This window comes from Sesamum indicum, linkage group LG11, assembly GCF_000512975.1.
Source record: "Sesamum indicum cultivar Zhongzhi No. 13 linkage group LG11, S_indicum_v1.0, whole genome shotgun sequence".
Classification (NCBI taxonomy): domain Eukaryota; kingdom Viridiplantae; phylum Streptophyta; class Magnoliopsida; order Lamiales; family Pedaliaceae; genus Sesamum; species Sesamum indicum.
Genome location: NC_026155.1, coordinates 11461663 through 11486265, shown reverse-complemented (window position 1 = coordinate 11486265; position 24603 = coordinate 11461663). Strand labels below are relative to the sequence as shown.

The window sequence follows — 24603 nt, the reverse complement described above, 5'->3', positions numbered from 1 at the left end:
TCTTGTTAATTATTATTTTATCATAATGAATTGATTTGGGTGACGCTATCATACCCAATTTAGGATGTTACTCTCCTAATGATGAATTTTTTTATATCATGTCATCCAAATAATTAATGTGACAAAGTAAAAGGGACTAAGGTTAAATTATCTTTATCGGTACGAATATGGGTGAAATTACACTTTTGGTTCTATGGGATATGAATTTAATATTTTTAATTATTTATTTTACGGAATTTTTAAAATAATTCAAAAAATTCAGAAAACTCGATACATTTACTCCAATATCAAAGTTTTCGTAAAAAAATAGATGGCCAGGACATGAGCAATGTGCCTGCCCATCAATTGTCTAGACAACTAAACTAACAAATTAATAAACACACACATTACGGGTATCCTTGCTGTTTATTGCAAAAGCACAGTTATCAAACAAAGGATTCTGAATAATTATGGAGTATCCTGGAAACAACATTAAACCACCCTAGTGGGATTGTCGTAGTGTTCACTACACTATGCTATTGCCAAAATTCAAGTAAAGATTAGCAAACGTTGTCTGGTTGTGTATCCGTAGAAGAGGCTATGAATACTAACTAGATGGACTTCAACAGTTACTCACAGCATATAATTATGACAACCCGAGTTCACATTTTAATCTGGCGTCAATTCTTTTTGGTAATTTTTGCCTTTAATTCCGTAGAGGGGAACTATTTATTGAGTGGAAAATAAAGAGTTAGTACAACCTAGTAATATTCCACCTCAAATATGTGTAGTGGACGCATGGTAAGAAGGGGGGCTGGGTAGTGGAAATGGCCCAGAGTCTTAATCTGACAAGTGCTGCAGCTATTTCTATTTCCGTGGCGATCAATCTTTGCTACTATGCGCCACACACTTTTAAGTTAAGGGCATTCATTGCTTCTGGAATTCAAAAGTTCAAAGTAAGGTGTGCTAGCTCTGGAGCTTACTATTAGGTCAGGCTATATCTCACGTTTGGCAAAGCTGCAAATTTTAATGGATATGTTACAACAACATCAAACGAGGTTTCACGTACAATTTTATATACCTTCGTTTCGTTTGAAAAATTATAGTTAAATTCTTTCTGATTTTAATGCTCGTCTAACAACGAGTGCATTTCGTTATGTTCTATTAAGTTTTCATTTATTTTTTTTATGGTGAATGGACCGAAATTCCCTTTTCAAATTATAAATTATACGTTTATTAATTTTTAGAATGTTTAAAAATATTTTATGAACCAATATGATTTATGGATTATTTATGTTACCCACCCTAAGATTTTTTATATTTTGTTAAATATATATATTTTTAAAAATCAACAAGAATAAAGTAGTAATTTCCACCACATCGTCTAAAGGCTACACAACTATTTCTTTTTCAAACAATGAGCGGGTATTACAATTGTGCCAAACCTCGTAGAGGGTAGTTGTTATTTACCTAATTTTAAATTAGAATTGTTGGGAGGTGTATATTCCGAGTTATAAAAAATAAAATATAAAACTTAGTTCATATATATAAGCATGACATTTGAAATTTCATTAAAGACATTGGAAGTATTGATTAATTGATAATCCATGTAATTAAAATTATTATTTTTAAATATAAAACCAAAAAAAAATAATACTTTGAAATTTGTGTATAGTGGACACCGGACAGAAATCCCACACCAAAGCCTTTTTGTTGGAGCTCATCAGAGAAACCAACTCCAGGAGTTTGGACTTCAATATAATATTTAATGAATAATTTTTTCACCAAGAACCATTTTTTTATTTTATTTTTATTTTTTCTAAAAATTATTTTTTTTTTAGAAAAGCTCATCAGTTTCACTTGGACCATTTCTCGAGCACCCTCTTTTCATAAAAGCGGTGTGATTAGTGTATAATTTACGAAAAATAACTAACCACATAGCAAGTGTGATACAGTTTAATAAAAATAATTATGTGATTAATTTGGTTCGACTAAACCTAATTCGAATAAGAACTTTTTCCTGTATTGGGTTGTACCCAAGCAACCGACCCCTCTTAACTGTCATTGCTCCTACATTCAATGATTACCATTAAGACACATGGATTTAAGTAAAATCGTTTGTTCCAGAGTTTCAATTATTAAAATCGTCGGATGATTGTGAATGCTCCGGAAGAGCTTGATCTAATGTTCAATATTGAAACGATTTTTTATTATAGTTAGGTTATGTAAGTCTATATATAATAATATGCGCCAATCTGCTGATTGTGAATATTTATGAAGATCTTAATCTAACTTTCAGTTTGGAAAATGATTTATACTAAAAGAAGTGGAGAAGTAATGATAAAGGTTAAATCATTGATAATCATTGAAAAAATTATTTTACCCTAGAAAAGTCCTAAAATAACAAAATAGGATCATGATCTGGGCCTTTTTATCCAGATCGGGTTGTACTTGACCCGATCGATCCGCCGATCCACCTTAACACCTATTAATCTTAAAACCATATGATAATTACCATTTAGGACACGCGGATTTGTACACTTCTTGAAGCATTATAAAATCCTAATGAACATCATTTGTTAGGTATGCGTTTATAATATTAAGAATCATCAACTCCACTTGATTTACTTTAGAACCTTAGCAAGCCTAACTTGCCTTTGTTTTCAGATCAACTCAATATCTTGGATAGAGGACCAGTCTAGTAATGATACCATATCATCAGTTGAGAACGCGACACAACATCTACAAATTTGACTCAAATATTTCACAATATTATTGATCAACAATTCAAGTGTATTGTATTATATTTTGAAACAAATTTCAAGGAGAGCTTGGCATAAATACGAAATAAGTATGATATAATAAAATATTAATTTATTAGAAATATAGAATGTTACAATCCTATACTATGCACATGGGTAAAATAATAGGCTGAATTCATCTTAGGTTGGTACTTGAAAGATAACTAAATATGAGAGTGACAATTTAATGCTATTATGTATTTAATTATACATAATTTAAGGACTTTGGCTATTGAAGTCCTCAAATTTGCTCCGAATGAGCTGATTTGGCATTTCTAGTATTTTGAAGCTCGTCTAAGCGAAAATAAAAACTTTCCTGCCAATTAGGATGACTTGTGAAAAATAAAATATAATTTTAATCCTGTATATTAAAGAAGTGACTGTCATGATCCTGTAATTAAACTCTAGGCAGTTTTAGTCCTAAAATTTCAATTACTTCGAAGAATATTTGCCTAAAGTAAGCAATTTCGTAAGTTAGTGGACCTAAATAAAAATGGACATAGTTATCGGACTAAAATTAAAATTAGGCATACTTAGCGGACTAAAATAATACTTTTCCCTCCTAATACTCTAAGTGTAATATAAAAGATATTTTTTCAATAAATTTAAACTCTTATACGGACTACAATTGTTTTTGAAAAGCTGTGTAGGGATAAAATTATTCGAAATTGGGTCAGAGAACTAAAACTAAGCAATTTTGATAGTTATCGGACTAAAATTAAAATGAATAAATTTAAAAGACTAAAATTAATACCAGTCAAACTTAAAAGACTAAACAAATAATTTTCCAAATTAAAAATATATTGAAGCGAAAGAAAGCTACATCTTCACAATGCTAACGTTTGAAAATCGGAGTATGATGATTTCCCCCTTCTAACTACGGTAAGATTTTACATTTCGGAAATATTTGTGTATGTGGTCGGTATTGAAGGAAAAAGTACAGATTATTTTGTTGGTGAATTCCTTAGGTTCATCTAAAAATCATTTTCCATTAAAATGAGAACAAGAAATAATTCTTGTATATGAAATTCTACTGTGTAAACCATTTCTTCTTCAACTTTTAACTTCGATTTGTAAAACAGATCAGAGAGGGAGAAAACCAGGCCAATTGTATGCAATATATAGGAAAACCTGTTAATCTCTCTTTAAATTGGCTAGAGTGTTGCCACTTATAAGCTGACACATGCAACTTTTCTACCAAATTGGATAAAATTTCCAATTTTTTTTTTTGAATTATAAAATTCAGGTCAATTTTTGCCGTAAGAACTTAAAATGTCCAAAATTAGTAAATTCTAGAACTAAAAAATTACCAAGGTCTTAGTTACAAGATCACAAATCGCCATCTTTCAGAACATACAGAACTAAAATTATAATTTATTTGGACATCAACATCGATCCTAGTTGGCTAAACCAAAAATAGAAAGCTTACTCAAGAAACATATGTAAAGTACTTTACTGGGCTACTCTCGTTAACTTAATACTAATAAAAAAAAAACTAATTTTGTCTCTTTCTCCACGCGATAATTAGCGCATCCGTCAGTGATTCATCTGTACAGGCTTACTCATACTCCATGCATTCAACTTCTCAATTCTGACAGTCTCAGTGCCGTTGTTGAAAGCGTATAAATGTGCTTTGTCGTATATTGCTAGAGTTGGATAAACCCGAGATGTGATGCAAGTCTTTCCTCCCGCGCCAAAGGTCTCCACAACAGAGTTATCAATCTACAAGAAATTAATACCCGGGGTGATTAGTATATAGACAAATCAAGTATATATATGTAAAATGCGTACCAAACTCCTCAGAGAAAGCTTCTTGTCTTTCAATTCTACATCTACAAATCCTGCGAATGAGGGTCTGTATGCATCTTTCCCGTCCTTCATGGAGGATTTTCCATCTTTTAAGGTGGACCTGTCAACAGATAAGAATAAAATAAGAGGAAAGAAACAAGACTAGGTATTTGTAGTCCGGTGCAGATTACAAGTTTCCAATATATATATACCTTGATGCATCAGAGCACAAAAGGACTAGGTGCTTCTCTTGATCCTTGAAAACTCTGAAGAACACGGGGGTGTATTCTTCCAAGTTTTCTGAAGCCAATGTCAACAGCCCAAATGGTCCTAATCCACCTTCAACTGTTGACCCCTTTTGGCTGCAAAGCTTTTGTGCATTATATCTATCCCAGCTTGGATCAAAAGGCTCAGCCTTGTCCAAGTTGTCGAACGAGAAGGTTACATCAACGTCGGCCTGCCATTTATGCGGAAACATGCCTGATGATTAGTCTACACTTCAACAGCACCGCAACAGTGCAAATGTGTAGTTGTATATGGTTAAAAGTAATACCTGTGCAGCTGTTATTCCTTTGATTTCGACCTTTGCTCCCTTATTGAGCTCCTGGTTGCTTAATTCCACCTTGTTCTTTCTTAGAGTTTCTAATTCCTCAATGGGCCATTGCAATAATTGTTTACCGTTGGGATCAAGCACCATTGTGCGCGGGATAAGCTGAAAAGCGAAAAAGTATGCATGATATGTGAATACATAATTCTATGTGAAAATTAGGAATTCCAAGTGAATTGCTGTTGATTAACGTATGCAATACCTGGATACCAGCCCAACCCTTCTCAACATCATTATCAGTCGTATCAGACTCATTTGCCCAACCCCACAAGATCCTTCTATTCTTGCTTGGGTCAAAGAAGGATTTCGAGGCATAAAAGTTACCGTAGTCCAACCTCAAACCATTCCAACCATCAACCATGTCTTTATCAGGAATGTACTTGTCTTCTTCACTGTTATACGTACCTATCGTGTAATACTCGTATCTGGTGACATCAAGACTGACCTTGAACACATATTTCACATCAGGGCCTGTAGCAGAAGTATCCAACCCCATTTTGCCATTAACTTGTACCGGGAAGAAATCAGGGCATTCCCAATTGCCAGTCCCATCAGTAGAATGCAATGGGTGCTGAACCTTGGTCCAGCGCATGAAATCCTTACTCTTGTACAAGAAGGACATTCCTGTGTCAAATCTCCTGCCCCCGATCGTAATTCTCCATTCCCCGTCTTTGCCCAACCAAGCTGTAGTTGGATCACGGAATGCTGTCTTGTTAACCTCATTATCCGCAACGATCAATGGGTTGTTGTCGGGCTTGATCCACACACGGAGATATGGGTCTGATACATCGGCTGGAACAGCATAGTTTTGGACCTGTGTTTGTTTGTCATCAACGATTCCAGTGTACAGAATAACGGGCTTGTTTCCAGGGAGGACTGTGGCTGAGCCTGACCAACAACCATATTCATCAAAGGGCTTTGAAGGGTAAATTGCATGTTCTACTTTCTTCCAGTTAATCAAATCCTTTGAGACTGAATGAGCCCAAACAATATTGCCCCACACAGCACCTTTTGGATTGTACTGATAAAACAGATGATAGTATCCATTGAAATACATTGGTCCTGTGGTGAATTGGAAAGAGAGTAAGTTGCAAGAAATTAATGGCTTAGAAAAAAAAGGCAAGAATTATACCCACCATTTGGATCTGATGATGGTTCATTGAATCACCCGCCGGGACACATGAAAAAGAAACATATGATCAAGTCATCAATACAACAGTCAATTAATCGAAGAGAATGCATGCCCTAATACCTAACGAAAATGAAATGGCCTTTTCTTTATGTTCTTGAAATATAAATATATATATAAGCTTCGAAGCTATATTTTATATTATATCTCTACATACTACAAGAAAATAACTCAATAATTATAAAAAAATTAATATCAAAATTACCACTGAAGTAATAAGCACTAAAAATTACAACGTCTTTTTAGTTCAAAAACCACAAAGCGCGTGACTTTTTGGGATTAACAATAAGTGATTATGAGTTTTATGGAATTAAAAGCGACATATGCTGTTGTGATACCGAAACAAATTCTAACCTTATTTTATGGGACTAAAGAGTATTTTACCCTAAATTTCTTAAATTAGCAATGAAAATTTTACTTATTAATTAGTTGATTTTTTTTCGTTGTTGTTGAGTCACTTCCTTATAGTGACATGCATTGAGTGCTACAAAAGGAAAATGATCAATTATACTCTGTACGATAGATCAGATAGAGGAAATTACCGTTAATCCAATGTTTGAGGGGCTGGAAATGATATCCAGTTCTGTGTTCTTTCGTCACATCAACAGCAGACACAGATTCCAACTGCCTGAAAACCTTGTGGGATGCTTCGACGCCATTATTAAACAATGCCAAACAACATAATAACAAAGAAACCGGCAAAGCCCAATTACTGACACTCTTCGAAATCTCCATCGGACTTTGACAGATGATATTATTAACTTATTGTAATTTTTTTTTTGGTGTTGTACGATGATGAAAGTGAGAAACAAAGTTAGGGTACTTATGGGGAAAAAAATAACTCATGGGATTAAAAAGAGAGAGATTGTAGGTATTCAAGTGGTTAAAATGAAGTTCCGAATTTATAGTAGTGGTATGTGAGACGTGTGTAAAATATTTAAAAAATATAAAATAATTAAATTTCTTTTACTAAATTTTTTGTGGTATATATTTGTTTGATTGACCTTTTCATAAATGGACAAAAAATGAATTGTAATAATAATATGAAAAGGATGATATAAAAATAAATAATTGTAAAAGATAAAATGTGAAGTGAAAGAGAGTAAATAAAATTAGGCTAAAAATAAATAATTAATTAGAAAGAGAGTTTTGCCAAATGAGAATTATGGAAATAACGGTGGAAAATAGTAGGTAAAATAAATGTTAAGTACGAGAATATGATTTTTTTTTCAATTACATGAATATATATATAATTAATTAATAACTATTATTATTACAATAGAACAATGCCTATTATATACAAACATAGTATCAGCACATTGGTGAAACACTACAAAAAGTAATTACCAAAATTTGGAAGACGTCATCAAATCATTTTATAAAAGTATAGAATTTTTGTAACAACTAAGAAGCGAAACATTATACAAATCGTTTTATTTTTTTTAAGATGTTCTAAAACCTTTCAAAATTAGTACCTGTGTAAAATTTAGAATCATTTTGAACTGACTAATTCAAAAATTGTTACGGCAACTGAAAAATTAAAGATGATCATTCCAAATATGTTATAAAACTCGTCACAATTTTGCATCGATTTACTTTCCCATTTCAAAAGTTTGTTTCCATTCCAAAATAACCAGTTGGAAAGGCTTTGCTTGTGTTGGAAAAGGGGAAATAATATTTTTAGTCCCGTATGTAGGTTCATATCATTTTTAGTCTTATTTATTACAAGATTAGCAATTTTAGTCCCATAACTTATAAAAATTTGCACTTTTGGTCATCATGCACTTTTTCATTTACAATTTAACGATGTATGTCACGTGTCTAGCACGTTGCCATAAAGTATTTCTTATTGGAGGAAAATTGACCATTTTTTTAATAGTAGCATATGAGTGCTTCATGGCCTACTCGTTCACTACAATGCTAAATTGTAGAAAAAAAAGTGCATGAGTACGAAAACTGCTAATTTATTAAGTTACGGGACTAAAAATGCTAATTCCGTAGTGAATAGGACCAAAAGTAAGATGGGTCTAACTTATGGGATAAAAAATATTATTTTTCCTGATGGAAAATCAGTTCCAAAATCCATCTCAAAATTCAAAAATATTTGGGAGAGATTTATTTTTTTGGAGAAATTTAAAAATTTGTAATGATATTTTTTATGCAAATCATTCCAGAAATCGTACATTTTGAGTTTATGGAAGAGATTCACATAGTATTCCTCAGTTACAATCGCTTCTCAACTCATATACCACATCAATCATCACATATATTTTCAAGTAAGAGCTATTTAAATATATGATTCATATAAATTTAACGAACAAATCAATTTCAAGACATTGTTTTTAAGGTGCTCAATCATTTCTAAATATTTTGTTTGTGTTTTTAGTTTTAATTATTCTGTATTTTAAAAAATACCTACGTCATTGTAGTTTTTTTTTTTTTTTTTTTTACTTCTGATGTGTTCATTCATATAAATTTTATTTTACATAATATTTTTTCACAAATTTTCTTTATGATGTAGTTTTCAATTTGTAAATTTTACTCTTTATTTTTGCTATAAAATATAATACTGACACATGACTATTTTGTGAACATTGCACTCTGAGAATATGAAGAGATGAAATTATCCAATCACTTCTCAAAATTAAGAAAAACACAAACAATAATGCAAAAAATAAAAAGAAAAAAACCTTCTTTTTGCAGGGACGTGGGAGTCTGGAGGGTTTCTCTCTTTTTCATTTTATATTGAGAGTCGCCATTTACAAAAAAGCTGCTACATAAAAGTCGCACTTTATAGCTAAAAATAAAATATAGAGCTTAAATGAGAGAGATACCAGACTCCAGTGTCTCTTCTTCTAGTCGTCTCTATTTCTTCTTTCCTGTACTCTCTACAATGTCCATGGAAGAAGAATTCAAAGATTTTCAAGGAACAGAAGAAAATGAAATCCTGGAGAGTGAGTGGAAGAGGTTGGATCGAGTTTCTCAAAAATGATCCGTTGATTGGATGCCCCACCCGGTTCTTTTTGTTCTTTCTTGTATTGTTCTTTTTCTCATGTTTTCTTGTGGAGTTAACCCATTCTTTTTTCCTTTCTTGTCTTCTTTTTGGTTTTTCTGGTCTCGTTTCTTGAAATCTTCGAGAGGTTTGGGTCGAGTTTCAAAAAAATGATCCATTGCATGCGCAACCCTTGCGGTTTTCAGGACTTCTTTTCTTTAAGTTGTGCGTGAAGATTCCACCCTCACTTCTTGGAGTTTAGAGAGGTATTGTATTTTTATCCAATTTCTTATTTCCAATTTTCTTGAATTGGGTTTGATTCTTGATATAGTATAGGAAATAAGTGAATCTTGGAGCACTACGAATTGATTACTGAACATGTGAACTCTTATCTTGGTCTGATGTAGGAAATAAGTGAATCTTGGAGCACTACGAATTGATTACTGAACATGTGAACTCTTATCTTGGTCTGATGAATGACCCGGTTCTTTTTTTTGTTTTTTGTTCTTTTCTTGTATGAACCGATTCCTTTTCCCTTTCTTGTTCTTTTTTTTCTGTCTTGTTTCTTGAGGACACGTTGAATCTTGAAAAGTCCACTAATGCAGTTCTTTTGCCTACCAGATTGTTGTAGTGCTCATTTTGGTTGGATCTTCAAGCATTCTGGAGGTTTGTGTTCCTAATTTACCTGTTGTTATTTTTGTTTCAAGTGTGTTGAATGTTTCTAGATGCAGAGAGAAAAGCGACATGTTTATGAAAATTTTGGTGTCAGACATCATTTTGGACACGATTTTGTTCATTGTCAAGCTTATTTTTTAACTTCACCGGCTTATTCCTTTTAAAAAATGTTGATTGTCATTTTCGTGTTGAATTTCTCCATTTCACTTTCATGTTTGTATGTAGGTGTCTTTCTCTGTTTGGTTGAAGAAATGTGTACAGTGACCAAATTGTTGTGAATTAAATATGACATTGTTAGTGGTTGTGGATTTGTTACAAAAGTGCAGGAGATATTTTACTATTTTCTAATTTCAGGCTCTAAGTTCTTCAAGAACTTCTGGGGGAAATGATGATGACAGTTTCATTCTATCCCCCGTCACTAGTTTCCTTATCTTAGTTATATTTTTTCTCTTATTCTTAATGCTAAGCATATTCAGCTGAATTCATAATACGCGACTCTTGCTCTTTATTGAAATTAATGCTATGGATTGGCTTGAATTTGCGACCCCCCTAGATTGGGATAGGAAACTAAGGAAAGAATGTTAAGTTTCAGGAAAATATAACTGTTGTATGCATTATAGTTACATATTTACCTTTGTGTTTATAATGATACACTGATTTTCTTTTTCTGTTAGAAGTTAGTGGTATTTTCTCAAATTCTCTGAACTAATTGTCCTTGGTTCATGTAGACTTTGGTTCTGATAAATCTGGCTTTGTTGTCTAATTCTATATATGACCTTTTTACTAGCAAATATACTGATGTTTGTTGGTTACACCATGTTGGTGGTCTAACACAATGTAGAGTGAGGCTACTGCTCGAAGCTAATGGGAACTCATGTTGTGATACCTTGACTTTGATCGGTGACTCGGGTCCATTTTTGGAGCCATAGTAACCTTTGTTTTCCTACTATTATCTATATTACCAATCAGGTTTGCCTTTCTCCTATCTTAATATATATGGTTTCACTGTATGTAAGTGCCATTCAACCACTCTCTTTTACTTCAATTTTAGCTTGAGTTTAATAATCTTCTTAAATCATTAGAAGCTTGCAAATTGATCAGCAAAATTCTTTTCTTAAGTGCATTTCGGAGAGGTTTCTTGAATTTGAAGTATTTTCGCTGTGTCTTATGTCTGCATAGGAAGTTTCTTGTTTATGAAGTATCATTGGTATATTGGTTATGCCCTTTCACTGGAGCATTCTATGAGCTACGGTTTGAGTCACGGGTTTACATTGTGGCACCCAATGATTTTTCGTGTTCTTTTCTCATATACTAGTTTCTTTCACAATTCTGTCCTAATGCATATTACAGGATATGGAGGCAATATCTGATTTTGTTTGCCCATAACACATATAGCATATAATTATAAAATGGTATCAATTTACTTGAGAAATCTTTTTTCAGTTCTATGTATAACAAGCATTTTGTTTTGATATATTGATAACGAGCATTTATGATATCAAATTATGCGATTAGTGTAGGTGATCTATACTCGTTTTTGGAAGATTGAGGGCCTGGGGCTTGAATTTGGTTTGTCAAAATTTGTGCGAACTAAAGTAACCTCATATTCTTATGAATTGTGTGGAATTCAAAAGGGTTAAGTAGAAATTTGAACACTCGACTGAAACACACATTGGCTATTACTATGATGCATTTTAACAACATTTAGAGCCTGATGGTAACCGATGTATCTACAGTTTCCTCTCGACTTTTTTTTTCTATCCGAAAAGTAATCCATGTTCCTTTCCATTCTACTCTGTTGATTTTTCTCCCACATTTGAAAATCAAGAGATGTTGAATCCATTGTGTTTTACAATTTGTAAACTTCAAAGCCTAAAGCCCTGTTGTGATTTCTGTGAAGTGTTCTCGTTTTCACCATTGTAATTTGGAAGAAACAAGAATATGAATTTTTTACGCTGCTAAGAATCTGAAGGATGCATGTGTAGTGTTGAATGCCAATATGAAGAACATAACTTCATTCTTTTTGCATATTTAGTCTTGGTTTATTCATTTTGTTGGGTTCTCTTCATGGGCTTGCTATAGAATTTTTTGATGTTGTTTATTTATCATTTTGTATGGATATGCAGAAAATCATGGTGTCATGTTCTTGACATCTTCATGTTTGCAGGTGTATCGTAGAAAAATTCTTTACTATACAATCATAAACTTTTTATTTGTGAACTTTAATTATGGAACCCTATGCCAAAATATAGGATTGCCTACATGCCACTTTTATTTTATTTTTTTTAATGGGATTTGATAACTCTTTCTTCAATATTATATAATTCTTAAATTTGAGGAATGATTTTCAAGGAACATACAGTTTTGGCAAATTGATAATCTTAGACATGGGAAGTACTATGATTTTTGTATTTAGAAAATTGTTCACAATTTTTTTTTTCTTATTAAATGCTTTCTTTTATAAAACCTATACTTACCACAATTATTTTCAGTTTTTTCTTTCTCTTGTTAATTCAATAAGTTTTTCACTTGCACATGCATTGAGTTGCTTATGAATTACTATGATTTTTGTATTTAGAAAATTGTTCACAATTTTTTTTTCTTATTAAATGCTTTCTTTTATAAAACCTATACTTACCACAAGTATTTCAGTTTTTTCATTCTCTTGTTAATTCAACAAGTTTTTCACTTGCACATGCATTGAGTTGCTTATGAATTAATATTCTTTTGATCAACTTTTTTCTTTTCAAATCAGCTTGTGGTGCACAAATTTTTTTTAGTATCTTGTGATTAATGTTTTTGGATAAATGGTTCAGAACTCCTCAATAAGCGCAATTCTTTTTGTTTTGATAACAAAATAATTTTTATAATTTTCAACGAATAGTTTTTATAATTTTCAAAAAAGCACTTTAGCGGACATTTTTCCTATTGAATTGATGAATTTCATACGTTTTGGTGATTGATTCAAATGTTTTCGAAAAAGGTGTTGTGTTAATTATGATAATTGTATCTTATCTTTATTCGAGAAATAAATGAATCAAAATGGCATGTAGACAATCGTCAATATTTTAGTATCAGATGTTTTATTAATGAAGTTCATAAATAAACTAAGTTGTGTTTTGTATAATAATGTTTTTCCGACAAACTTTACTATGATACACTTGCAAAAATCGGATGTGAATGGCATGACAAAATATGGTGGTCTGTAAAATTCGTACAAAATTTTAGATATATGACATCGAAAAGTTTTGAAAAGCAATCCTTGAAATAAAACCCAACGCAATGAATAAATTGAGAATAAATTTGCCAAAAGGTTGGAGAACTGTTCTCCAATTTAGGCATTCTTAACTATTTTGCATCCGTCGTATTCTTGGAGGCTTAAAAAATTTATCTACTTGTTCTTTTCAAATTAGAGTAGTGAGAACGTGGTGCTTTTATAGAAATTATAGCAACCTTTTGGTTTTGAAGTGTACAAAGAGAAATACAATGGTTTTTCAACTTTTTGGATTTTCAAACATGAGAGAAATTGACAGAGAGGAATTGTATAGGAACATAGAATACTTTTTAAGATAGAAGAAGAAGGAGAGAGAGAAATAGATCGATACATAGGTTGCAATTTGGTTCTAAATGATGTTAAGGTACATTATCCTAGCCCGTGTGTTGAGTAGAGTGTTTAAATTTTTACATAAACCTTAGATGTTCCACACAAGTCTTAGGAGTACGGGGTTATTTAGGTAAGCACACATGACAAATCAATGTAAGACTTAGGGTCCCTCAAGCTTCAATAAACGAGTATAGACTGATTGCTGCTCATGTTCTGATTCTTTTTCTTTTGCCATTTTCAGGCTGCCATTAAATTGAAGTTGAAGATGCCTCAACACAAGAGGAGAATTTTTCATCCTGTGAGACAGTTGCAGCTATCTAATGTAAAGATACTTGGTTGTATATTAGAATACTTTGTGCAAGGGAGCTTTGTATACTTTGTTGTAAATTATCCAAAGAAATGAAAATTTTCTTCCAAGAGAAATAAATATTGTTGCCTGATTCCATATAAATCATAATCAAGCCTTCGCAATTCAACTAGTTGTATCTCAAAAGCTGATAATGAAATGTTAAAATTCACAAGTACCGACTATTTGCCATGATGAACGTAATAATTGAAACAACACTACTGAACAAGAACAATCACTTATAGCACCTATGTATTTGCAAATTAATGTTACTATAGCACCTATGTATTAGCAAACTAATTAACATTAAACGCGGGATTTTATTATTTATATATGCATTTATTATTGATAGATTTTTATCATCTATTAATCTATTCTATTATATATATCTATTTGAAAGATGTTTTTGACCAAAATTGAGTAATTTTGACTCAATTCTAATTTCTAGAATTTTGAATAAGAATTTGTCCTACTTTAATCTTCTAAAGAAAAATTTATCGTCCTTTAATTTTTATATATTATTTTATACATTAATCAAAATAAAAATTATATCTAAACTGCTTATATACAAATTAGAGACAAACTATACATAACTAATATAAATTATATTGTTCACTTAATTATTTAAATTAAAACAATAAATTAAAATTAGGTGACTCCCTTATTTTTATTCTATTAAGCTATTTTAGAATTTTTGTTTCTTTATTAGTTATTGATAAATATATCCATTGTTGCTTTAAATTTGGAAAGTTATACTTTTTACAAATTGAAAACAATAAGTTAATAAGTGCATTCTTTAATACACAATTGTAGTTAATTTAGACCATCAATATTAAATATGATACATTACCGTTGGTGCCCCCAGACTTTTCATGGTTAAGCTTAAAACAAAGCATACCAGCCCAGCTAGCCCATCAGCAATGAGGTCAGGCCGACAAACTTACTTTTTGTTTTACTGAACTGGCAGTCTCAAGAAATGAGCCCATTTCAGTCGGACACATATTATTTCACCATTATTATCACTTTTGTTCAAGTTTTTTCTTTTATTTTGTTCATAAATCATTAACGACTAAAGCATCAAAGTGCTAACATTTGTTTTGTAGGGTTAGTTCCTGTTGATTTTCGAATTTTTCTTTAAGCTTCTTCATCTTGTGGTGTGGCAAAAAATTTGGTACGGATCATTAACACCGTCTGTGGGAACTTGAGCTTAAGAGGCGAGAAATGACTAATTCAATAAATGGAGGTGATAATGGATCCTATTAGGGAAACTCTTCCCTACTCGCTGCAGCAGATCCTACCATTCCACCTACAAATACAACTGTAGGAGACACTAATGCTCCAATTCCAAATCCAACCTTAGGAGCCACCAATGCTCCATCTGCAGCTCTCGATCAAACAGTTGATCTGCTGCTACGAACATTTTGTTCTATGAGCAACTTCGCTAATTCATCATGAAGACCATCAACTCAACCCTCCACGGTTTTCAAGCTAGCGGAGCAGGACCTCCATCCCAGCTGGCAAGAGGTGGAACACCAGGAAGCCAAGGCATTGACGAGAAAATTCCTGTCGGGCTCCCAACGGGATCAATCCACGCCTCCTGACTTTTGCCAGCAAGTAAGCAACCACCTTACATCACCCTGGAATATGCGAATCACTGAAGAAAGAGATGGTCAAGCTTAATCAGCAAGTGACAAAAGAGACCATGTCTGCTGAGCGTGGCATTTCTTTCGATGAGCACATCACGGTAGAGTTAGATCTTTTGAAAAACTTAGCTACCTTTTCCAGCACCAATTCCCTAGCAGCAAGAAGTATCAAAAATCCGCTATCAATCTTTTCGGGGTGAAGCAGAAAGATAATGAGATTCTAAGGGCGTACGTTCAGCAGTTCAACACAACCATCTTTGAGGTCCCAACAACTTACCAGGAGGTACTGGTCAGTGCATTCACCCAAAGGCTCCATAGAAGCCCTCTTTCTGAGTATCTAGCTAAAAAACCAGTAACTGACTTCCTAGCCATGTTGGCTCGGGATGGAAAATACATGAATATAGAGGGTGTCTGGTTAGTGAAGAAGAGAAATCGTGATAAGCAAGGGAGAACGAGTTGTCTTCGTCCAGCAGGAGTAGAGAGAGCTAGAGGATGCTTCAATTCCCTTGTTCCAAAGAACAAACGCTACACCTCGCTCATTACCAACCCGGTTAGAATGCCCATGATAATCGACCAGCATTCTGCCTTACAATGGCCTAAAGGCTCAGAAGAAGATCCCTAGCTCGTGAAATCTAAATATTTTTGCAGATATCACAGAGAGTAAAGGCACGAGACCAACTGGTGCTGCAAGCTGAGGCAAGAGATAAGAAGGCTCATACAAGCTAGCTGCCTGAAAAACTACATAGACAAAGAATAAAGGTCCAAGTAAAAGGAAGAACGCTCCTACCACCATAACTCTTGCAAGCGCAAGGAACAAGCATGGGATTTTAGAGCCTTTCTTGACCATGGAATGCTTCTAACTTTAGAAAGTTTTATTCTTGAAATCCCTAATCTCTATCTACACTATCTTTGTAATCAAGCATTATATTATATTAATAAGGTAATTCTTGTTTCCTATCTTGTGTTATTTGCATAACCAGTTTTCAGTTGCTAACTAACTCTAAATAAGCCATCGCCACCAACTGACACATATTTTTACATGAGTCATTCCTAGCTGGCATACGCATTTACGTAAGATTTCACCAGTCAGCACACGCTCCTAATAAGTCACCACCAATCGGCCACCCTCCTAATAAGTCGCCCCAAGCTGGCACACACTTTAAATAAATCGACCCACCTAGTGTACACACTTACATAAGCTGCCACCAGTTGGTGCACGCATGAACCGCTACTAGTTGGCGCACGCATCCAACTCAGCCATCACCAGCTAGCATATACAACATGGAAGCAACTACCAGTGACTCAGTCACTTTAGTTTCCAACCGTCTTCTGTTGGCACATCTATTTCATCATAATGCTAACAAACCTGTTTAGGTTAACTTTCTACTTAGTTATATCCTTACTAATTTACTGTGAGATATATTCTCTCCTGCTAACAAAATCATATTTTCCTCGCAAATGACAGGAGTAACTAAAACAAGTAGGCATGCATCAGCTGGGCAAAGTACATCAATATTCCCTGCCCTATAGCGGAAACAACAAAGCATAGCAGAAAATTCAAGTAGCCAAGTTAATTAAAAAAAAAAAACCCTTAGATCCACGCGCTGTGGTTCCTTTTGGTAGAAGGATTCACCTATTAGAGTCCTTCGACCGGTCAGCATTACTCAACAAACCCAACGGGATTCGTCCTACTAATGAGCATGAAAGGTCCCTTATTTTTGCAGGATGTCCTGCCTACACCAGCAGTCCAGCTCTACGATTTCCATTCCTAGAGTGGAAGGGAAGGGGAGGAAGTGATGATGCCCCCTAAACTTTTCATAGATTAAGCCTAAAACAATGCACACCAGCCCAACGGGGCTATCAGTAGGGAGGTTAGGCCTACAAACTTACTTTCTATTTTACTAAATTGGCAGGCCCAAGAAATGAGCCCATTTTAGTCGGACACGTGATCATATAGCTTGCCAACATATTAGGACACATCATCATAAAAATCACTGGTGGTTTCTTATAAATCGATGGAAAATGAGTTGGGAATCCATAAGTAATCAATTCTCAAATTTTCAGGTAGACTTGGCAAGACTCGATCCATATAATGTATCTCAATCAAATTAAGTATAAATCATAAACGATTTTTTCTAGATGATAGTCAACTCAAAGGGCTTTCCAACAGCATACAACACCCTGCAACAATCCTCTACCTGCTCTGTAAATGCCCATATTTTGCACTTCAACCCTCATTCTCATATATATTTATTTGATAACATCAACCCTCATTCTCAAACTCTCACTTATTCTCTCAGTTTTTAAGTTGTTTTGAGCCTATATTTTGCACTTCACACGAATATTTATCGCTCCCACATCATATTAGTTCAAGTTTTTCCTTTCATTTTTTCAACAAATCGTTACTGATTTAATTATTAGAGTGTTAACCTTTATTTTGTAAGGGTAATCCTCGTTAATCTTAGAATTTTTCTTAAAAATCCTTCGACATTGTAGTATGGGAAAAGAATCCGATACACATCAACCATATTTAGTTATTGATTCTATTATCATATATATATATATATTTATACATATATAATCAAAGAGGGAAGGATCATGTTTGGTCAACCAATACTCAATAATTTCATTAGTTGATTATTGATTAATTCTTATTAGTTATTATATGATTTTAAAGAAAGTGAATGTTTTAAATTAGTAATTAATACTTTAATATTGAGAACATTCCATAAAAATACGCTAGGTTGTAAAGAACATATAATTAGGGGTTTATATTTCTATAAATTTGCATCAAAATTGATAACCTTATTTAAATATTTTTTAATTTATCTCCCCCTTTTTTAAAACCTTAAATAGGGATTTTAAATTTTAGAACCTTATAAATAGGAGTTAAATTGTGTTGAAAGACACCATGGCTGTATTTGGATTAATATTTTGAATGTTTTGTTTTGATATTTGGGAGATAAAAAGAGAAAAAAATAGAGATAAGTAAGTATGTATTTTGAGATAAATGGTATGTTGAATTTGTGTTTTGATGTAATATAAAATAGTACAAAATAAGTGGTGTAGGTTTGATGTTGAGATTTTGGACACAGAAGTTATTGTTCATTGTCAAATCATGTCTTTAAATATATATATATATATATATTAATATATATGTATATGTATATAGTATTTTGTTTGTTAGTGAAATATAGTATATATATTTATGTTTAGTAATATTTTTTATTGAGGAATTTCTCTTTACATTTTAAATGATGATTATAATTCTAATACATAATTAAATACATTGTAGTATTATCTCCAAATTGATTTTGTTAGACTTTATCTTTGGAATGAAAAAACATAATATAATAAAATTTAAATAAAAAACTTAGAATTAAGTATGTATTATTGGTATATTGTCCTCAATTTTCAAATTTCTCAAATATTTTATTGAAATAGGAAAAATTTTTAGTACAAAAGATTTAAATGGTCTAAGTAGAAAAAATTGTAAATGCACTATATTAACATGTTGAAAATACATTCATTAGACTTTTATATTTTAACTGATAAATTTTAGTAGATAATTGAAGTAATAAAAATATGAATTACGTATATAGTACTGATATATTGTTAGTAGTCTACGCAACTGCTATAATATTTCCATTAGGTAGAAAAGTTTGAAATATTTTAACTAAGTAGCATTGATAATAAATATTTTTAATATCATTGATTTTATAAGTTAATAATTATTTTTTAGTAGTAATTATTGATTATATTTGACGTATATTATATATTAAATAATATATAATACATATAATATAAATAATTTTTAAAAGAAGAAAAAAAGAAAAGAAAGAAGAAAGAGAAGAAAACAGCAAAGAGAGAGAGAGAGAAAAGAAAGAAACAGACAAAAACGAGAAAAAAAGAGAGAACGAAAAAAATAATAAAAAAAAGGAAAAAGAGTAATAAAAAATATTTTAAAATTAAAATCTAAATCATATATTTTTATATATAAATATGTATATATATTAATATTTTATGTTTAATGTTGTACTTTTGGGAGACAAAAATTACTGTTTATTGTCAAATCGTGTCTGTTTTATATTATGTATATATATAAATATATATATATATATTATATATATTAAAAAGTTGAAAAACAGAATAATACGAAGATAAGATGTAAAAACACAAAAATAAATATTAAGTGTGTTTTATCTTGTTTCAAAAAATACAAAGATACAAATCCAAATACAATATATAGTTGCATAATTTTGACAAATGGAGAGTATCACTATTAACTAGCTGGCATGTGTACAATGCTTGCTGTTAGTTTTTTTATGGTAAAGTTAGCAGGGGAATAGAAAATTAGCATGAGACCAAATTTGTTCAATTTTCCCACAATTGGGATATTTTTTATAATTACATGAAGTAGGGGCCAAAAAATGCCAATTCTGAATAAAAGTGTAATTTTTTATCCGTCTGAAATATGTATGCAATTTTTTTACGAGGATGACGGACATAGTAAGAGAGAGGTACATGCGTGTTTATGTGTGTGTATGGAAAGAGGGGCAATCCTAATTATTAGGATTTAAGATAAAAGAGACCATCCCATTATCTCAACATTTTTCTTCTTTTCTGATGATTGTGATACAACAAGTTGAGAAGGTTACAACAATGAATTCACAAGTCTGTACACAAGACTGAAAATTTGAGGAAAAGAAGCTAAAAGAAAAATAGGTCTCTTAATTGCATCCATTTATCTGATCTCTGAGCCTCTTAATGAATTAGTGGTTCATCTGCTTAGGGGCATTCATGCTCCACGCCTTCAAACTCTCAATTCTAACAGTCTCAGTCCCATTGTTGAATGCGTACAGATGTGCTTTGTCATAAATTGCTAGAGTTGGATAAACCCGAGATGTAATGCAAGTCTTTCCTCCAGCCCCGAAGCTCTCCACAACAGAATTATCAATCTACAACCAAGGAATTCATTAGGAATTGATCATTTATAGATAGCCTCCTGAAACTCAGCAATTAATAAATCAAGTATATCTATGAAATGAAATGAAATACTCGCGCATACCAAACTCCTGAGAGAGATCTTCTTATCTTTCAAGTCCACGTTTACGAATCCTGCGAATGATGGTCTGTATGCATCCTTCCCCTCCTTCATCGAAGACTTGCCACTCATTAGTGTGGACCGTGATGCATCTGAGCACATAAGGACGAGGTGCTTCTTGTCTTGTGCCTTGAAAACTCTGAAGAACACGGGGGTGTATTCCTCCAGGTTTTCTGAAGCCAATGTCAACAGCCCAAATGGTCCTAATCCACCTTCAACTGTTGACCCCTTTTGGCTGCAAAGCTTTTGTGCATCATATCTATCCCAGCTTGGATCAAAAGGCTCAGCCTTGTCCAAGCTGTTGAACGGAAGGAGAAGACCCACGTCCGCCTGCAGCCACAATCATGCCGAATCAGTCAACGTACCCCACTTCAATACATATTATATATATATACCCCATCCAACAAAGAATTTAAGCAAATGGTCTCTTATTATATATGGTGAAAAACATTATACAAAACGTACCTGTGCCGCAGTTATTCCTTTGATTTCGACCTTTTCTCCTTTGGCCAGCTTCTGATTGCTCAATTCCACCTTCTTCCCTCTCAGACTTTCTAATTCCTCAACAGGCCATTGCAACAATTGTTTGCCGTTGGGATGAAGCACCATTGTGCGCGGGATAAGCTGAAAAGACAAAGAAAAGTGTATTATATATATATATATATATATATATAAAACCTAATTAATATTGTATGTGAAAATCGATCAGAAATTCCAAGTGAATAATTGCTTTTGATTAACGTATACAATACCTGGATACCAGCCCAACCCTTTTGGATATCATTATCAGTGGTATCAGATTCATTTGCCCAACCCCACAAGATTCTTCTATTCTTGCTAGGGTCAAAGAAGGATTTGGAGGCATAAAAGTTACCGTAGTCCAACCTCAAACCATTCCACCCATCAACCATGTCTTTATCAGGAATGTACTTATCATTTTCAGTGTCGTATGTACCGATGGTGTAATACTCATATCTGGTGACATCAAGGCTGACCTTGAACACATATTTCACATTAGGGCCTGTAGCAGAAGCGTCCAACCCATTCTTGCCATTAACTTGTACCGGGAAGAAATCAGGGCATTCCCAATTGCCAGTCCCATCAGTAGAGTGCAATGGATGCTTAACCTTGGTCCAGTGCATGAAATCCTTACTCTTGTACAAGAATGACATCCCTGTGTCGTAGCTCCTGCCTCCGATCGTAGTTCTCCATTGCCCATCTTTACCCAACCAAGCTGTAGTTGGATCACGGAATGCTGTCTTGTTAACCTCATTATCCGCAACGATCAATGGGTTGTTGTCGGGCTTGATCCACACACGGAGATATGGGTCTGATACATTGGCTGGAACAGCATAGTTTTGGACCTGTGTTTGTTTGTCATCAACGATTCCAGTGTATAGAATAACGGGCTTGTTTCCAGGGAGGACTGTGGCTGAGCCTGACCAACAACCATACTTATCAAATGGCTTTGATGGGTAAATTGCATGTTCTACTTTTTTCCAGTTAATCAAGTCCTTGGACACCGAATGAGCCCAAACAATATTGCCCCACACAGCACCTTTGGGATTGTACTGATAAAACAGATGATAGTATCCATTGAAATACATCGGTCCTGTTGTTAATTTAAAAGATGAAAAGTTTCAAGATATTAATTAAGCATCAAAGTTGAAACTAATAAAATGACAAGGCCTGTTAGAAGAAACAGGATGAAGCCGACTCACCATTTGGATCTGATGTTGGTTCATTGTATCATCCACCATGGAACATGAAAGACAAAGATATGAATCATCAGTAAAAACAACCTATGATACTCAAATAGCAGGATCAGAATGAAAATTCCTGTTCCTAATTATTCTACCAAGTTAACTTGATGACGGATTTCTATTAAAACATAAAAGAACATACGTCGGAAAAAGTAAAGAAAGGATAAACGAACCCTAAATTTAAGAAGCGAAGATCAATTATATAATGAAGTCAACAAATTAATATCCAACTCCCATCGTGCATGTTAAGAACGTAATACGAGAAAAAGTTAATCACCCTTGTAAAACTTTTTTTTGTAGGAAACTTGGATCTCAGTGGTGACCCCAGAAGAAATTTCAGAGCAGCAAATTAGTAGGGTTCATGTTGTTCTCAATATACGGACAAACTAGGTATTTTCAGATATACGATGATTCAAGAAACCCTTCCAGCAAAATGTATCTTTAATTTCGACTGCAAAAATATGTCGATTGAATAGACCTAACGGCACAAGTATCGTAGTCAAACTTAATTATTTCATGTGTGAGACAATGACGTATCACTGTCACCAAGTGCCCAGAACAAAAGTCTTAATTTTTACCCTTATCTTTCCTCCTTAATTAAGAGAAACTTCTACAGTGAATACCTCTGACTTCTCATTAATGCATGCAGAAATATTTGAATATACACTTCTGAATTCTACTGTGAATATTAGATTTTAAACTCTCATTGTTTCCAGTTTGGTGGGTCCGTGACGTTGGCGAATTAAAGACACCCAGGAAGTTTCAAAATATCACCATGCAAGCAATACCCTAATTGAACCTAGTTTGGCTGCAATTACTATGATTAGATGATGTATTAATTTACAGCGTCGACAGGTAAGTGTTCTAGATGAGTACAGATGTTATAGAAAGTATACGCTTTTAGCTGTTCATCTTTGTATGTGGATATCCTGTCTGGAAAAGTAGGTTGGATGTCCGAACTGATCAACTGACCCTTATTTAGTTTTCATTTTTGTGAATTCTTGAGAGCTAATAATACTATATAGGTATATCATATATGTGACTTGATACCATATATATATCAACTTTGAAACAACTCATTTAATTTTGCCCCCAACCAATCTTGTTATATTCATACCAAATTATGTACAAAGGACTAAAGTAACCTTTACCATCCCAACCTTATTATATGCTAAGTCATTATCAACATTTGTACGAAGTTTGCCTTAATCTAACGACACACCAGTAACAAAAACTTAAAATGTTCAGTAACGTATACTATACATGCATTCAAATGATACAGGGACATCACCAGTTTTTTACTTCTAACTGCACAAAGAAAAAAGTACCATAAGGAGAGAAAGAAAGAGAGAGAGATTACCATTAATCCAACGTTTGGTGGGTTGGAAATGATATCCAGTTCTGTGTTGTTGCTTCACATTAACGGCAGGCAAAGATTGCAAGTGCCTGAAGACCTTATGGGATGCTTCGACGCCATTATTAAACAATGCTAAACTACATAATACCAAGAAAACTGGCAAAGCCCAACGGAAACTCTTTACAAACTCCATTGGGCTTTGGCAGTGGAGATCACTAACTTATTAAGGAAAAAAGAAGAATGTTTTTAGTAGTGATGAAAATGTAGGAAGAAAGTAAGGGTATTTATAGGGCAGGAGAAGTGATGATGACGGAGTTGTGGGCTGCTTCTGCTTGAAAAGAGAAAAGCGGAGAGAGATTGTAGATGTTTCGTGGATGAAAAAACTCGGGTTTGTTTAGAATAGTCAATGGATAGCACATGATGATTGGGTACGCCATGCGGTTGTATTGCAAACTATTCCACCATCCCTTTATTTTTTCTCTGGACTCTGTGTGTGTGTGTGTGTGTGTGTGTGAGTGAGAGAGAGAGAGAGAATGGGTTCATCAATGCACTTAATGGCGAGGACAATTATGATCTTCAAACCTTGATCAGATCCAGAGAGAGAGAGAGAGAGGAGAGAGGAGAGATTTAATGTACTTAAGAAGCAGGACAATTGAGAATTAATGTTCTTAATTATAACCAGGACAATTATGATATTCATTCTTTATTAGATCAAAATTTTGGGGTCACCATGACAAAGGAAAGCAGCTGCTACT

General features: G+C 33.3%; 2 protein-coding genes and 1 long non-coding RNA gene across 3 annotated transcripts; 1 reads left to right on the top strand and 2 right to left on the bottom strand.

Annotated features, from left to right (window-relative positions):
- Window positions 4063-7183, bottom strand: LOC105174038 (beta-fructofuranosidase, insoluble isoenzyme 1-like). The gene is made up of 7 exons (XM_011096001.2): window positions 6907-7183; window positions 6312-6320; window positions 5378-6237; window positions 5122-5280; window positions 4781-5025; window positions 4572-4689; window positions 4063-4502 (listed from the first exon to the last, which is right to left on the bottom strand). Exons 1-7 carry the CDS (start codon window positions 7097-7099, stop codon window positions 4317-4319), a joined length of 1770 nt encoding a protein of 589 aa, XP_011094303.1. The 5' UTR covers window positions 7100-7183; the 3' UTR covers window positions 4063-4316.
- On the top strand, window positions 9167-14075 carry LOC105174037. Its single transcript, XR_848805.2, has 4 exons — window positions 9167-9622; window positions 9978-10022; window positions 10873-11000; window positions 13877-14075. It is a non-coding gene; the product is annotated as an uncharacterized LOC105174037 (long non-coding RNA).
- On the bottom strand, window positions 20200-24117 carry LOC105174036 (beta-fructofuranosidase, insoluble isoenzyme 1-like). Its single transcript, XM_011095998.2, has 6 exons — window positions 23852-24117; window positions 22450-22458; window positions 21481-22340; window positions 21194-21352; window positions 20693-21058; window positions 20200-20582 (listed from the first exon to the last, which is right to left on the bottom strand). Exons 1-6 carry the CDS (start codon window positions 24039-24041, stop codon window positions 20397-20399), a joined length of 1770 nt encoding a protein of 589 aa, XP_011094300.1. The 5' UTR covers window positions 24042-24117; the 3' UTR covers window positions 20200-20396.

Excerpts from the sequence above, each read along its gene's own strand:
- LOC105174038 (XM_011096001.2), bottom strand. The coding sequence starts at position 7,099 with ATGGAGATTTCGAAGAGTGTCAGTAATTGGGCTTTGCCGGTTTCTTTG. Across the intron at positions 5,281-5,377 it reads AGGGTTGGGCTGGTATCCAG|CTTATCCCGCGCACAATGGT; the intron begins GTATTGCATACG and ends TTCGCTTTTCAG. Across the intron at positions 5,026-5,121 it reads AAGGAATAACAGCTGCACAG|GCCGACGTTGATGTAACCTT; the intron begins GTATTACTTTTA and ends CATAAATGGCAG.
- LOC105174036 (XM_011095998.2), bottom strand. The coding sequence starts at position 24,041 with ATGGAGTTTGTAAAGAGTTTCCGTTGGGCTTTGCCAGTTTTCTTGGTA. Across the intron at positions 21,353-21,480 it reads AGGGTTGGGCTGGTATCCAG|CTTATCCCGCGCACAATGGT; the intron begins GTATTGTATACG and ends TTGTCTTTTCAG. Across the intron at positions 21,059-21,193 it reads AAGGAATAACTGCGGCACAG|GCGGACGTGGGTCTTCTCCT; the intron begins GTACGTTTTGTA and ends TTGTGGCTGCAG.